This window comes from Artemia sp. Qi Xiang Cuo, chromosome 9 (assembly GCF_049724085.1).
Source record: "Artemia sp. Qi Xiang Cuo chromosome 9, ASM4972408v1, whole genome shotgun sequence".
Lineage (NCBI taxonomy): Eukaryota > Metazoa > Arthropoda > Branchiopoda > Anostraca > Artemiidae > Artemia > Artemia sp. Qi Xiang Cuo.
The window spans coordinates 65,816,696-65,831,143 of record NC_142802.1 but is presented as its reverse complement, the minus strand read 5'-3'; the positions used below and the strand labels follow the sequence as shown (position 1 = coordinate 65,831,143).

Below are 14,448 nucleotides of genomic sequence, written 5' to 3'. Positions count from 1 at the left end.
TTTCAATTATTTCTCACTTTATTAATAACATGATATGTTCGAACTCTGAGTAAACCTTTGGATTTCTCCCTACTATTAGAATCTGAATGAAAACCTTTTCTTCCGTTTAGTAAATTAATTAAAAACCACTCAAAATTTTTACCAAGGAAGACATTTCTCAGACTTTTAGGGGAGGGGCTCTGCTATTTCACCTAAAAGCCGCTATGTAGGTCAGGATTTCCCTGAAATACCAAGATAGTAAGGGTCTTGTCAACCGGGATTCCAATTATCTCTTGTGTTGACGGAAGATTCCTAGGGGATATAGAAGAAAGAGTGAGCTACTACGAAGCCCCACGAGTGAAAAGAAGGTAGCATGAAAGATACAACGGATATTACGTATCAGAATAAGGTTTAATTTTCTCCGGTGAAGGGAAGTGGGCCAACCCTGGTCCCAGGTGCCCAAAAAACTGTGTTTTTAAGAAATTTTCAAAGCAGAGCCCGAGGTTTCTTGGGAGACTGAGCCCTTTCCAGGCCTTCTTTAGAACAATATTTACTGGATACTTAGTTTCTTTTGCTGCATTAAAGTTTATTCAATTTTGTAGGAGCTTCAATGCATTATTGGCTTTTTTAAAGTATAAATCTTGAATATTGATCAACTGAACTTACCTCTAATAAGAACGTGTTATGTATTTTAAATCACAGATGGAAATTAAATAAGCTACCGAAGTTATTTTGCTTTTCAAATAGAATATTTATTTTTTCTGATATTTTATAAATAATAACGCTGCAAATATGATGATTGTTTTTCTTTTCAGGGAAAAAGGGCACGGCTACCCTCAAGTGCTAGAAATACACTGGAAAGACCAGCCCCGTCTACGTTCAGAAGAGGGTCTGACGGTAAGTCGTAATAATATCCAATTTTTATTGCTTGAGTTTCAGGAGGCAGGTACTACAACCTGGTACTACTACCTACTAAACTACTACTTGAGTTTCAGGAGGGAGGAGGCAGGCTTCTGAAAACTCCTAGTAGAACCAAGCTGCCTGACGACACAGGTTTGCTCGCTCCTAAGTTGAACCATGTATTCTTAGAGCTCCTCCTCAATACCTGCTTGTTTGAAGCTTCACCCTTCCACTTAAGTTATTAATTCCTTTGAATCTTTTCTTGTGACTTCTTCTTTTTCGTGTAAAGACGTCTCATGGTTTGTGTTTGTCGGAAAAAGCACTTTTTTTTTGTCCAACATCATTCTTCATACATAACTCATCATACATCTGTCGTACCCTTTTTTCATTATAGCCCTAAACAGTGGGATCAAATCGAATATTGTACGACTTTTTCGAATTTCGTACGACATTTACAACTTTTTACGAATTTTGTACGACTTTTTCCCTGATTACATTCGCTCAAACTAGTTCCTACGACTATGTTGAATATTAACCGCTCAAGAGCAGGCAATGCCAAAGATAGTCCTTGTCGACCAACCGTCTAGGGCCAAGCGAAAAGCAGGTTGTCCCCAGATGGGGCGGGAGGATATCGCCACGAAAAGATTTAAAGGGAATAGGAAATTCTTGGAAGGGTGTACAAAGGAGGCTTTGAATAGATTGGGATGGAGGAGGAGCATACGTAGCTGTGTTGGCCTCAGGTAGCTTGGTGCTGCAGTGAGTGGTTAGTAATAGTATTAGTAGTTAAAGCGTGCCCCTCTGGGAAGTCAATAATGATTCAGATTAGAATTTGTCTGTGTGTGTATGAGTTTATAACAGAATTTATGAATATATAGTAGGATTTAAGGATAAAATATCCCCCATAAGAAACCCAATAAGTTTCCCTGCTGGTTTTGAAAGATGTTTTAAATGCTCTTTTAGCTAATAGATTAATTAAATTAGTTTTAGACTAAACTGTTTAGTCTTACCTTATTAACTAAACTGTTTTAGTCTGAACCTAAGTCCTTAAGCCACGTTTTGACCACTGTCAAGGCCATCCCCAGAGGTGGGTTGGGGGGGGGGGGGGGGTTTCAACCCCTCCCGAAATTTTTTTTGACTCGTAAAAACGTAAAAAAATGGATATAAACAAATTTTGTATGCGTTTTTTGAAGTTTTTTGTATAACCCCGCCCCCCCCCCCCCCCGAAAAAATCTTTAAACCCCCTCCGACAAAAAATCCTGGGTACGGCCTTGACTATTGTCATTACCATGGCTGCTAAGATGCTAACTTTAGTTTGAAAACTTATTTTTCTATTCGTCTAAACGCTTTTTAGGAGCAAAAAAAAACTCAGTGTCCCTTGCCTTTTCTAGTTTTTAGACTTCCACTGATTCTATCGTCCTTACTAATAATACTACCTTTATATGTAAAGATATAGCCGTAAATTACTTATATATTACTATAGATTAATTATAAATTACTTATATTAGATATAGCCGTATCAACTCTGTAAATTTTATCAGCACCTCCTCTCCTTATTTAATCATAATTTAAGTGGCTTGTGTTCTTAAAATTAATCCTCTGGGAAGTCAATAATGATTCAGATTAGAATTTGTCTGTGTGTGTATGAGTTTATAACAGAATTTATGAATATATAGTAGGATTTAAGGATAAAATATCCCCCATAAGAAACCCAATAAGTTTCCCTGCTGGTTTTGAAAGATGTTTTAAATGCTCTTTTAGCTAATAGATTAATTAAATTAGTTTTAGACTAAACTGTTTAGTCTTACCTTATTAACTAAACTGTTTTAGTCTGAACCTAAGTCCTTAAGCCACGTTTTGACCACTGTCAAGGCCATCCCCAGAGGTGGGTTGGGGGGGGGGGGTTCAACCCCTCCCGAAATTTTTTTTTGACTCGTAAAAACGTAAAAAAATGGATATAAACAAATTTTGTTTGCGTTTTTTGAAGTTTTTTGTATAACCCCGCCCCCCCCGAAAAAATCTTTAAACCCCCTCCGACAAAAAATCCTGGGTACGGCCTTGACTATTGTCATTACCATGGCTGCTAACATGCTAACTTTAGTTTGAAAACTTATTTTTCTATTCGTCTAAACGCTTTTTAGGAGCAAAAAAAAACTCAGTGTCCCTTGCCTTTTCTAGTTTTTAGACTTCCACTGATTCTATCGTCCTTACTAATAATACTACCTTTATATGTAAAGATATAGCCGTAAATTACTTATATATTACTATAGATTAATTATAAATTACTTATATTAGATATAGCCGTATCAACTCTGTAAATTTTATCAGCACCTCCTCTCCTTATTTAATCATAATTTAAGTGGCTTGTGTTCTTAAAATTAATTTTCAAACCTATTCTCACATCTGAACCCTTAAAACCTCCAAATATTAATTTATTTGGCTTGTATTTTATCTAGGACACTCGAATCCAGGGCCATATCCAGGATTTTTGTTCGGGGGGGGGGGGGGTTACCCGATTTTTTCCCGTAGACTTTGTCTAACATCCTCGAGCAACATTACGTTAGCTCGAGACCGTTAGTATGCCCCTTGCAAACAAGGACGCGTCCACTAAGCATACTTTCGTATCTATAAGGGGCCCTTTTTTTTTTTTTTTTTTTTTTTTTTTTTTTTTTTTTTTTTTAGTAACGCAAAAACAAGACAAGTATTTACATACAGTTAAATACTACAAGCTATTTTTTTTTTTTTGCGCAAAAAGAAGCCAAATAGAAGCCAAAATAGAAGCCAAATAGCTAGAAGTAGTCTATATATTTTTTAGTTTTTTTTTTAGCTAAAAGTAAGGGCGAATATCTATAAAACGAAATCCAGGCGACGATTTTTCTTCCCTGCAAAAATTTCGATGACCTTGTCAGGGCAGATTTCAACGTCCCTATGGACTGCAAGGAGGGCTAAGCCACTCAATCGTTCTTCTCCTGTTGAATTTCTCAGCCAGGTTTTGAGCCTTCTGAGCGTTGAGAAACTTCTTTCCGGAGTAGCAGTGCTAACAGGTAACGTCGCAAGAACAGCCAGGAAAAGAAAAACATTTGGAAAAAAGGTAGCGTCGCATGCCTGAAGCGAAGACACAGCACAAGTAGGCCTCTCTGATACCAGAACATTCTCCCACTTGATGCGCCATAGCTCAGTTTCTTTCCTCAGACAGTCTGGCTCGGGAAGAATATCGCCATACAATTCAACCAATGACTCCAGGTTTAATGCCTTCAGATCGACAGAAACAAATTTGGCAGGAGAAAGGACGCTGAGATTTGACAGATTTGGCAGTTTCTGGTGAAGCACAAATCGTTGTTTCAGCTCGGAAGTGAAGTGATCCAGGAAAGGAATAAAGAGCGAGGTTCTATAGTGGTTGAGAAGGTCTGGATCGTCTGCGTGCATACTCCGGCCACCTCTCGTCCTTGGACGAGTCATCTGCAGTCCTAATTCGCTGGCAAAACGCTAAGCTTCGTCGAAAATAGACGTGAAAGCAGTAGCAGCATTTCCTCGCATTTCCTTTGTTATTGAAAGGACAGTTTTCATGTGCCTGCATGCAGCTGCCAAATCATAGTCAACTGACTGAAGAGTCTTGCACAATGGAAGCGTAAGATTGAAAAGCTCTGACCACACGGAGACACACAACAAATTGCGACTGGTTCATCGTGTCCAGCAACTGTGCCACTATTGTACACGTTTCTGTATTTCAGTTCTTTTCAAGAGCTTCCATGGATCGCAGGATTGGTTGGTAAAGCCCAAGAAAACGCACGACTGAATCGTCGCAAACCATCCATCTTGTTTCACAGAGTTCGGTTAAATTATTTTTCTTTGAATCCGGTAGTATTTCTTTGACCTTCTCTTTTAAATTCTGTGTCCTTAGTGGGGAAGTATGGTAAAAACTGCAAACTTGTGACAAGACACAGAAGAAATGCTTAAACGCCAGAATAGAGCATACAGAAGAGATGACCAAGTTGAGACTGTGCGCACTACAATGGACGTAAAGCGCCTTCGGATACTTTTCACGTATAACAGCCTAGACACCCCTAAGATGCCTACTCATCGCTGCTGCACCGTCATATCCCTGACCAACCATCTTGTTCAGATTAAGACCAAGGCTTTCGAGAAATTGCAGGGATTAATGAAGCCAGACCTTGCCCAGTCAAATCAGAAACTGGGGTAACACCAAGGAAGTCCTCATGCAAGTTCCCTTTGAAAGTGTAGTGGACGCAAACAGACAGCTTCTCGGTATTCAAAACGTCTGCCGTTTCATCGGTAAGCACCGAAACCATGGACTTGCGTTTACTCTTTCCACAATAGACTGCTAAAGAAGCTCCCCGGATGCGGCGATAACACCATTCTGGATGATGGGAGAAAGATATGTGGCATTTCCGGCCGCAGAAAGAAGGTAGTTCTTCAGAACATCGTCACCGTGTCTCGCCCTCAGCCGCAGTAGTGCTAGAAAGTTGCCATCATTGTGAGAAGGTTCTGGATCTGAGACCGAAATGGGGCCGGAATCGTTGGTACCACTAAGGGCAAGTTGTTGCCACCTACAAAATATCACCGTCTCAACAATTGGTCGCAACTTCTGGCAATTTTCTTGAACCTGCGCTTTCCTCGCCGCGTCTAGTTGGTGCACGATATTGTCCTGCCTTTTCTCCGAGACAGAAATGAAGTTTTCATCCGATACGATGCAGTTTCTATGAAACTGTGCTTGTTGGTGAGCTGTGAAGCACTCTATCGCATCCTTCCAGTTCCTGAATGGTTTGGTGACTAGATTCCCCAAGCGCTGGTGGCAGCCTTTGCCAGCTGTCTCTGACGATAACAGAACTCAGAATCTGCAAGAAGCAGCGTCCTCAGATGGAGAGTAGGACAGCCAACTGAAACGAGTGAGCCAAGTTAACCGAAACTTCAGCTTCTGTTTTTCAGATACTGAAAAAACCTAGGAGATATCTGGAGTCCAATGGCTTTTCAGCAAAAAAAGCTTATAATTGACATCGAGACTGGCTGATTTGTTGACAAAACGACCGATGTCATTTGCAAACAACGACAAAGACTGGGTTGGTGCAAGTGCGTGTTGCGTCATGGTTGGTTCCAGTGTGCGTGATTCAGAAGCTTCAACGATGGCTCCAGGGCCCTTCAGATCCAAAAGTGTAGATGAATGCTCTGCAGACGTCCCGCTAATGCCACTGTCAGAAACATCCCTGGTCCGCTTGGGCGCGAAAAACGACGTAATGTCACACTTCCTCTTCATGTTGAAAATCCCTCTTCTCTTAGCCAAGTCTAAAATTGAACTGAACTAAATTGAGAATCTTGCACTCTCTTATACCATACCTCGAGCGCTCATTAATCCTAATTTACTATGCAAGGTCAGGTGAACGTGGGGCTACCTAATTGCGTAAGCTGATCAGAGCGCATATTATTAACCCTAATTTACTATGCAAGGTCAGGTGAACATGGGGTTACCAACGGTTACCTAATTGCGTAAGCTGATCAAACCGGTTCAAACCGGGTAACCCCCCCCCCTGGATACGGCCTTGCTCAAATCATCCACATAACCCCTTCTTAGAAGTTCTATCTTATCATTTGATACCGAGTCCTCTCATAGCCTTCGCGATGTTCCTTAGGACAAAATCCTTAAAACAAATCAGCTGGGGTAACCCACAGCCCTGCTTTACAACTGATTTCACACCAAACGAACTATTGACCTCGCATCCAAAACTTAACCGTCGCACTATTATTCTCTTACTACTTTAATGTTCTAATGCTTTACTTTAATTACTATTTACTTTTATGTTCTTATCTGGTATACCATTCAAGGCTAGGACTGCCTTTAACGCTTTTGTTTCAGGTGAATCTAGTACCTTTTCGTAAAGGCCCAATCACAATGAGATTTTACTAATACCAAGATGTGGCGAGCTTATATCTTACCTTTAGGAAAATTCTGAAAGTTATTTTTTAAATAACATATTAATAACATAAAAAGAAAAATAAATAAAAAAAAAAATCAAATTTAACAGAAAAGAAAAGAGGACATGTTTACAAAATCACTTAGATTTGCTGTATGGGAAATATAGCTAAGGAGAAATTTTTTTTACCAAAGTAGATCACTGATAGTGGGAACCATAGACTTTCTAAGTGTTATGCTTGGACCAAGTATCACATATAGAATTTTGGTCAGCCTAACACCTTGACCGTTAGAAATTAGAAGACTAATTGTAAATGTTACTTTATTATTGTAATGTTCATTAGACTTAAATTTCTTCTTACTGGGGGGGGGAGTTAAGGTGAAAAGATGCGTTCATTTACCCTTACAAAGTAAAACTTCCTGCTCATTTGAGGGACGGTCTGAGCCAATCAGACATTTTCATAGAATTTTTTGGCTTTCGACTCGAACGGAAGCTTTGTGCAAGCCTGGGTCCATTTGGCCAATGCATGGTCTCAGCCCTTTGTGATATTAAATAAAAAAAAACAAGTTTTTTTTAACTGAAAGTAAGGAGCAACATTAAAACTTAAAACGAACAGAAATTATTCTGTATATGAAAGGGGCTGTCCCCTCCTCAACGCCTCGCTCTTTACGCTAAAGTTTTTATTGTCTTAAAAAATAGAGTTGTGAGAAAGAGTCTAGCTTTAGCGTAAAGAGCGAGGTGTTGAGGAGGGGACGACCCCTTTCATATACGGAATAATTTCTGTTCGTTTTAAGTTTTAATGTTGCTCCTTACTTTCACTTAAAAAAACTTGTTTTTTTTAATTTAATTTTTGAACGTTTTTGAATTAATGCAGGTTTTGATTTTGGCTCACCGTACATGAATAATAAAAACAAGATTTGCATATTGATTTTACTTTTATTTGGTTAAATGGCTTTCTCGAAAGCTGTTAAATTTTATTTACGAACTTTTTTATTAGTAATAAATAAACATAACTTACGAATTAACTTACGTAACGAACTTCTATATTCATATATTTTTAACACATATATTAGGGGTTCGCCCCCAAGTCAATACCTCCCACTTTAAGCTAAAGTTCGAATTTCGTTCCAATTCTTTAAAAACGACCCCTTAATCACAAAGGCTGTTAATTAGAATAAATAGCTTTTATGAAAGTACTAAAAAATCTTTGGCTTAAAGAGCGAGGTATTGCCTAGGGGGCGAACCCAATCATATACATAGTAATTTCTGTTCGTTTTAAGTTTTGATGTTGCTCCTTAGTTTCAGTTGAAAAACTTGTTTTTTTTAATTTAATTTCTGATCGTTTTTTAAACAATGCTGGGAAATCCGGCGCCCCCTTCATAGCTATTTTTCTTCCCCCATGGAAAGGTCCTCCCACATAACCCCCGACCCCCCCCCCCCCTACTACCAGAAAACATCCCCTCTGAAAACGTCTGTATACTTCCCAATGACCAATACTATATGTAAACATTGGGTAAAGTTCATAACTTTCAGCCCTCCCCCCGGGGGCTTTGGGGGATAAAGTCATCCTAAAAGACATATTTATTATATTTTCGACCATGCTGAACAAAATGGCTATCTCAAAATTTTGATCGGGTGACTTTGGAAAAAATGAGCGTGGGAGGGTGCCTAGTTGCCCTCCATTGTTTTTGGTCACTTAAAAAGGGCACTAGAACTTCTTCTGGCAAAAAATACAAAATTCCACATTTTTGCAGATAGGAGCTTGAAACCTCTACAGCAGGGTTCTTTGATACGCTGAATCTGATGGTGTAATTTTCATAAAGGTTCTATAACTTTTAAGGGGGTGTTTCCCCCTTTTTTTGAAAATCAGACAAATTTTCTCAGGCGCGTAACTTTTGATGGGTAAACTATTTGAAATCAGCATTAAAATCTGATTCTTTTGATGCATCTATTGGTATCAAAATTCCGTTTTTTAGAGTTTTGTTTACTATTGAGCCTGGTCGCTCCTTACTTACAGTTCGTTACCACGAACTGTTTGATACTCTGATCAACAAGCGTTGACATCCAGTGTAAACAATTCCTAGATCCTTATCTCTGACTAATTTTATAATCATGTGAATAATATTGTGAGAATGCGCAACTTATCCCTAAGCCAAAATGCGTATTTCAAAAAAGTCTATATTTTAAGGTATTCACAATCAAGGCCGTATCCAGGGGGAGGGGGGTTACCCGGTTTGAACCCCCCCGAAATTTTTGACCGAGTCAAAAATAAGTCGAAAATTAGTAAAACTTAGGTAAAAATCAGTAAAATTAGTCGAAAACTGAGTCAAAAATTAGTAAACCCCCCCCCCCCGAAAAAGTAAAAAATTAGTAACCCCCCCCCCCCCCGAAAAAAAATCCTGGATCCGCTCCTGTTCACAATGATAATTTATTGTGCAGCCTCTTATAAATCCAGAGGCGATTTTAGGAGAATGACAGAGGGAGCACTTGTCCTGGGCGCACAAATTTTAGGGGTGCAGAATTTCAAATAAATAATCTAACGGTTATAATCATTTTGTAACTTTTGACACTTCATTTAAAAAGAAATAAAGTAAAGGGCGAAGTTTAAAGTTATCAATTAATTAATTAAAAAATGAATAAAAATTAAAAACAATAAAAAATAACAATTAAATTAAAATAATTAATAATAGTCGAATAATTTCAATAATCAACTAAAATATAATTGAAACATAAATTATTAATCAATTAATAAGTCGAAAATTAATTTTGTTAATAAATAAAAATTTTGTTAAAATTTGGCCTGAAAATTTTGGGGGAGACAGGAGGGGGGAATAATCAAGATTTTGCCCCGGAGGCAAGAGAAGCAAGAACCGCCACTGTCTAAATCGCGGTATAGCTTGGGCTTAGTAACAAGATTGTATTTTTTATTTGAAATTGAAATCAACTGGTGCTGTAAATCAGCACCGTTGCTGTCATCTCTAAAGGTCGTTTATGAAATTTTCACACTTCTGAAATAAATGCCAAAAACCATTTGCCAAGCGGTGCTCAAAGGGCAAATCAACAGGATAATGTATGTTTCATCATACTTTGTTCTTTTTGATTTAGATTTCCCTTGGAATCTTGCTTTCGAGAACAGATTAACGAACGGTTTTTGGCCTTTGTCTCAGGAGTTTGCAAATTTTAGATCCGACCTTTCAGCGTCACTGCGGCATTAAAATAGGCCCATTTTCTCATTCATCAATTTGCTAAGATCTTACACCTTTTGTCAGAAAACGCTTAAAAGTGAAATCTTTGAACAAAGATCTTACATCTTTGGTAGTTTTTGTGCAAACGTCTTTCATCATTCTGCTCTGATCAGTAGTCTGAGAACAATGATGAGTAGATCATCAAAGTTCTCTTATCATTGTTCTATATGGTAAAACAGTGGCGGTCTTCACACTTTTTGCTAACATCAGCAAGCTGTAAGATCTTAGAACAAAGATGAGTTAAAAAAACTATAATCTTTGCAGAAAAATGTAAAATCTTAGATGTTAGATCTTAGTGCTAAAAAACGGGCCCTATGATTTCAAAGATTTCGCAATTAAATAAAGACTGATTTGGTTGGCCAATCAAAATTTGTGATGCGCTATAAAAAAAGGCGGGGGCTATCTGCCATTAAAATTCCGGCTTAATTAAAGCCAAAAAGTAAAAAACTGACATAGTTTTGTGTTCTATATAGCAGAACTAATGCCAGATTTCTCAGTTAAATACTGTTTTTGCTGATACATATATTTCAACCCAAGGAAATAAAATTATTCCTGCAAAAATGTTCAACCGTAGTCTTAGCTACTCTGAAATTCCTGATTTATCTTTTTATTATACACCTTTTGTTTTTGGTGTTCAAAAATAGTTTAATTTTAATTTATTTAATTAATTTTAATACTTAATTAATATTAAATAATTTTAATTAATTTATATTTCTTTCAAGTCAGTATTTTTTTCATTTTGCATGAAATAAAAATAATATTCTGTGATTAATTTGTAGAATTTAACAAATAGAAATATAGTGAAAACGGGCAGGCTATAATATTTTTAACAAAGCAGTGAACAAAAAACGAAAAAAAAGAAAAACTTTAAATAACGTAGAAATCCGAAAATTTCGACTTCACGTCCAGAAGCCTTTATCAACGGAATAAAAGGGAATTAAAATAAATTAAACAAAACCTATAAAGAAAAGGAAAACAAAACTTACATCTTAGTAATATATCACCATGCAACTAGTACGAATATGGACAATTCCGTGCATATCATTCTCTTGATATTGGAAGTTATTAAGATGTGAGTTTTGTTTATTGCTTTCTGTTTTTCTTTTCTTTATATGTTTTGTTTAATTTGGCTTAATTCACTTTTTTCCGTTAATAACGGCTTCCAGACGTGGATTCGAAATATTCGGATTGAATGAATGAATGAACTTTATTTCCCGCTAAAAAGACATAATGTCACCAGCGGAGCAATAAAATGAAAGATAGCAACAAAATAAAAAAAACACCAAATAAAAATGCACAAATATATGGTCTACACATTTGTTTTAAAGAAATATAAATATATTTCTTTATTATTTAAAGTTTGTTGTTTTTTTCTTGTTTTGCCCATTGCTTTTTTTAATTATCATATCCATTTTCACATTATTACTGTAAATGGAAAGGCAGCGTGGTCTAAGAAAATTAATTATTAATTTATCGAAAATTTATATGACAAGCTTTGTCTACTTCCTAGTGGGGACTTATGCTACTTTATTTATTTCTCCTTTAATAAAAAATAAATGAAGTCGAAAACAAGTCACACTCAAAGTGAAAAGTGTTTGCTCAACTTACAAAGCACCTTTTACAACATATCACTGACAGGTTGAATGTGATGAAAGACACATTTTCTTTTTGTTGCAAATCTCTTTGCAGGATTTATGCATTTACTTTTACTTACAACATATTCTGCTTAATTCGTGAAGTAGGTACTTTCTTGATTATCAAGCTAATAACTTCAATACTGTTGCAGGAGGATTGGCCAACAGAAGTAGGTCAGTGGACGCGTTATCAAACGTCTCAGAGTCCATTCATGGAGACAGGTATTACTTTTTTTTTTCACTTAGTTTTACTTACTAAATGTGCTGACCTTGGCGTAAGATTAAATAAAAAAAACAAGTTTTTTAAACTGAAAGTAAGGAGCGACATTAAAACTTAAAACGAACATAAATTATTCCGTATATGAAAGGGGCTGTCCCCTCATCAACACTTCACTATTTATGCTAAATTTTTTTATTATTTGAAAAAATAAAGTCATGAGACTAAATAAAAATTTCGCGTAAAGAACAAAGCGTTGAGGAGGGGACAAACCGTTTCACATACGGAATAATTTCTGTTCGTTTTATGTTTTAATGTTGCTGCTTACTTTCAGTTTAAAAAATTTTTTTTTTTTATTTAATTTCTGATCGTTTTTTAGTTAATGGAATTTTTATTTTGGCTCACCGTCATTGAATAAGTAAACAAAATTTGCATAAAATTTTACTTTTCTTTTGCTAAATGGATGCCTCTAAATTTGGTTATGACGTAATTTACAAATTAACTTACGTAACTAACTTCTATATTCGTATATTTTTCTTCTAGCAAAAAATACAAAGTTGCAGATTTTTGCAGATATGAGCTTGAAACCTGTGTAATAGAGTTTTCTGATACGCTGAATCTGACGGTGTGATTTTCATTAAAATTCTTTCACTTGTAGATTGGCGTGTGTGTGTGTGAGTTTTTGTGTGTGTGTGTGTGTGTAAGTATTTTTGTGTGTGTGTAAGTTTTTGTGTGCGTGTAAGATTTTGTGTGCGTGTAAGTTTTGGCGTGTGTGCATGTGTGAGTTTTTCGTGTGTGTGTGTGTGTGTGTAAGTTTTTGTGTGCATGTAAGTTTGTGTGTGCATGTAAGTTTTCGTGTGTGTGTGTAAGTTTTTGTGTGTGTGTGTGTGTGTGTGTCGTGTGCATGTGTTTGTGTGTGTGTGTGTTTATGTTTTGGCGTGTGTGTGGTAGTTTTCGTGTGTGTTTTTGTTATTTTTGTGAGGGTGTATGTGTGTAAGTTTTTGTGCGTGTGTGTGTGAGTGTTTTTGTGTTCATGTGTAAGTTTGTTTGTGTGTGTTTTTTCTTGTGTAAGTTTTCGTGTTTGTGTATGTTTGTGAGTTTTGTGTGTGTGTGTGTTTGTGAGTGTGTGAGTTTTGTGTGTGTGTGTGTGTGTAAGTTTTTGTGTGCATGTAAGTTTTTTTGTGCATGTAAGTTTTCTTGTGCATGTGTAAGTTTTTGTGTGCTTCCCAAATCATAATTCTCTGAAAGGACTCACCTATGAAAGACTAAGAAATCTAGCTTAGAAAGGTCAAAAATAGCAAATTAACCATCCCAAATCATAGGTTTCAGTCAACACACACCTACGAATGGCTATGAAATCCTGCTCAGAAAAGTAAAAAAATATCAACCCACACACTCCCAAATCATAGGTTTCAGACATCACACACATACGAAAGACTAAGAAATCATGTTATGAAAAGTCAGAAATAGCAAATTACACATCCCAAATCATAGGTTTCAGACAACACTCACCTATGAACGGCTAAGAAACCTAGGTCAAAAAAGTCAAAAATAGCAAACTAGTCATCCCAAACTATAGGTTTCAGACAACAAACACCTATGGAAGGCTAAGAAATCCAGCTAAGAAAGGTCAAAAGTAGCAATCCACCCACCTCAAATCATAGGTTTCAGACACTACACACCTATGAAAGACTAAGAAATCTAACTAATAAATGCCTTAAATAGCAATCACCCACACCAAACATCATATGTATCAGACGCCTCACACCTTTTAAAGAATAAGAATTCCAGTTCTTAAACGTCGAAAGCAGCAATCTATAAATTCCAAACTATAGGTTTCAGACATCTTTCACCTATGAAATACAAGAAGAACTAAGCTCAGAAACGCCTGAAATAGTAAACTACACACCCCAAATCGTAATTTTTCGACAACACATAACTACGAAAGGATAAGAAACCTAACTCAGAAAAGTCCAAAATAGACAACTAAACATAACTAATCATAGGTTTCAGTCACTACACACCTAAGAAAGACTCGGAAATCCTGCTCACAAAATCCAGAAATAGTAATTTAAATATCCCAAATCATAAGTTTCAGACAGCATTCACCTACGTAATACTAAGAAACCTTAGCTCAGAAAAGTCTGAAATAGCCAACTAATCATACCAAACCCGAAGTTTCAGACAATAAACACCTATGAGTGACTAAGAATCCTAGCTCTGAAAAGTCGAAAAAGAAAACTACACCTCCCAAATCATAATTTTCTGAAAGGACACACATATGATAGGCTGAGAAATCTAGCTCAGACAAGTCAAAAATAACAAATTAACTATCCCAAATCCTAGTTTTCAGTCAACACACACCAACGAATGGCTAAGAAATCCAGCTCAGAAAAGTCAAAAAAATTTCAACCCACACACCCCAAATCATATGTTTCAGACACCACACACCTACGAAAGACTAAGAAATCCGGTTATGAAAAGTCGGAAATAGCAAATTACATATCCCAAATCATAGGTTTCAGACACCACTCACCTATGAACGGCTA

General features: G+C 36.7%; 1 protein-coding gene across 1 annotated transcript in view; it reads left to right on the top strand.

Annotated features, from left to right (window-relative positions):
- LOC148948953 (uncharacterized) overlaps positions 1-14,448 on the top strand; it is a 118,898-nt gene that overhangs the window by 102,452 nt on the left and 1,998 nt on the right. The window contains exons 16-17 of the mRNA XM_089095067.1: positions 795-876; positions 11,835-11,904. Of these exons, the coding sequence (XP_088951193.1) occupies positions 795-876; positions 11,835-11,904 (152 nt within the window). The remainder of the gene's footprint in view (positions 1-794; positions 877-11,834; positions 11,905-14,448) is intronic.